Source organism: Penaeus monodon, chromosome 24, assembly GCF_015228065.2.
Source record: "Penaeus monodon isolate SGIC_2016 chromosome 24, NSTDA_Pmon_1, whole genome shotgun sequence".
NCBI classification, from domain to species: domain Eukaryota; kingdom Metazoa; phylum Arthropoda; class Malacostraca; order Decapoda; family Penaeidae; genus Penaeus; species Penaeus monodon.
In genome coordinates, this window is record NC_051409.1 from 10,878,543 (window position 1) to 10,880,110 (window position 1,568).

General features: G+C 35.5%; 1 protein-coding gene across 1 annotated transcript in view; it reads left to right on the plus strand.

Moving 5' to 3' along the window:
- The window catches only part of LOC119588563, a gene marked incomplete in the record, with an annotated part of 91,152 nt that overhangs the window by 85,568 nt on the left and 4,016 nt on the right, over positions 1–1,568 (plus strand). Inside the window, 1 exon segment of the mRNA XM_037937203.1 lies at positions 9–113. Coding sequence (XP_037793131.1) covers positions 9–113 — 105 coding nt within the window.

Below are 1,568 nucleotides of genomic sequence, written 5' to 3' on the forward strand. Positions count from 1 at the left end.
TGTTGCAGGTTACGCATGAGCCTAGAGGAGGGGGAGGGGATGCGTATGCTACGAAGGGAGGAGGTCGTCCATGAAGGTGCAGCTGTAGCTCCCATGCAACAGTCAGGCAGAAGGTAATTCTAAGTTTGGGAAATAGAATTTCATTCATGAACTTGTAAGTAGTAAAGGTAATAAACTTTTGTTGGTAAGTGTGGGCTCAACAGCATTGGTCTTGTTGATTCATAGCTTGTGAATTTCATCCAGTAGAGAGTGACTGGAATTCACACTTAAACTGGTAAACTTCTTTCTTATGAATATTTGAATAACACAACCATCTCATGGCAAAATGGAGTAACTAAACATATTAATTATGGTCTGTGCAGATAACACCAAAATACATATGAGTGCTTAACCTATTAGTTTCATTTTTTATTGTATAGGTAATAAAAATACTTTAATCTCATGATTTCCATCTGAGTAAGTTACAACGTTGTTAAGGTTTCCAAACCATGCTGAAAACATGGTAGCCATTTTGAATGAAGCATAAATTCAGGCATTTTCATATAGGATCTACAGACCAGTCCTCTGCAGAAAGGGGTAATGCCTATCTCTTTAGTCTTGGCATTTTGCTTGAAGTAAATATTGATAGAGACAGTCCTTAAAATGCTGCCATGGTGTATGTTACATTTTTTTTGTAGAATGTTACACACAAGTAGGCAGTTTAAGTGATATCAAGACATCCACCAGTGAGGGGTGTGGTATGCTCTTAATCTAATAGTGCTGGTAGATATGAAGTTCTAACAAGTTTACCATTTCGTATCAAATGCTGCTGATGATTGCTTTTGTGAGCAGATATCTAGAGTATATGTTGTGTTCAATATATATCCAAGAAAATATATTTCTGATAGTCCATTATTATTTCATACCACATCTATGCAATATTATGTAATTGGTGTTAAACATCCAAGTTTGTAGAGTGGTTTATTTGTGCTCAGTAATCATCATGAAAAAACATCATTTACCAGAGCCATGAGCCATGATAAGGTTATCAGTTTTCCAGTATCTGTCATGAAAATTGTCTTGAAGTCTTCTCTTCTTTTATTTTCAATTTTTGATATCATACACCATATTTCTCATTCTCATGCATACTATGATACTATCTAAAAGGTGCATAGGATTATCTGATAACAGTAATTATAAAAAAAATCTGTCAATAAATTCTCTTGTGAGATAGTTTTAATAGGCAATTATCAATACATCTAATGATACCCTTGGTTGTCCTGGGTAAGACATTAAACTACATCTAGTCATATCAAGGCCTAAAAGGTGAATCTGGAAACTTCACCTCCAGTTAAGCCAGCTGGGTTCTCTGTGCAGGGAATATGAAAGCAGCAAAGAACTGGACACTCTACCACACCATCACATTCCTCTACAAACATGCCAGTTGTCCATGATATGAAAAAGTATACAGTTTCAAATAAATTATGGGAAATCTCTGTAACAACTTACTAGACCAGATATATAGAGCACTACACCACATCACTGGAGGTATCTTAAGTTCATTCTATATAATATCAAATGCCCAAGTG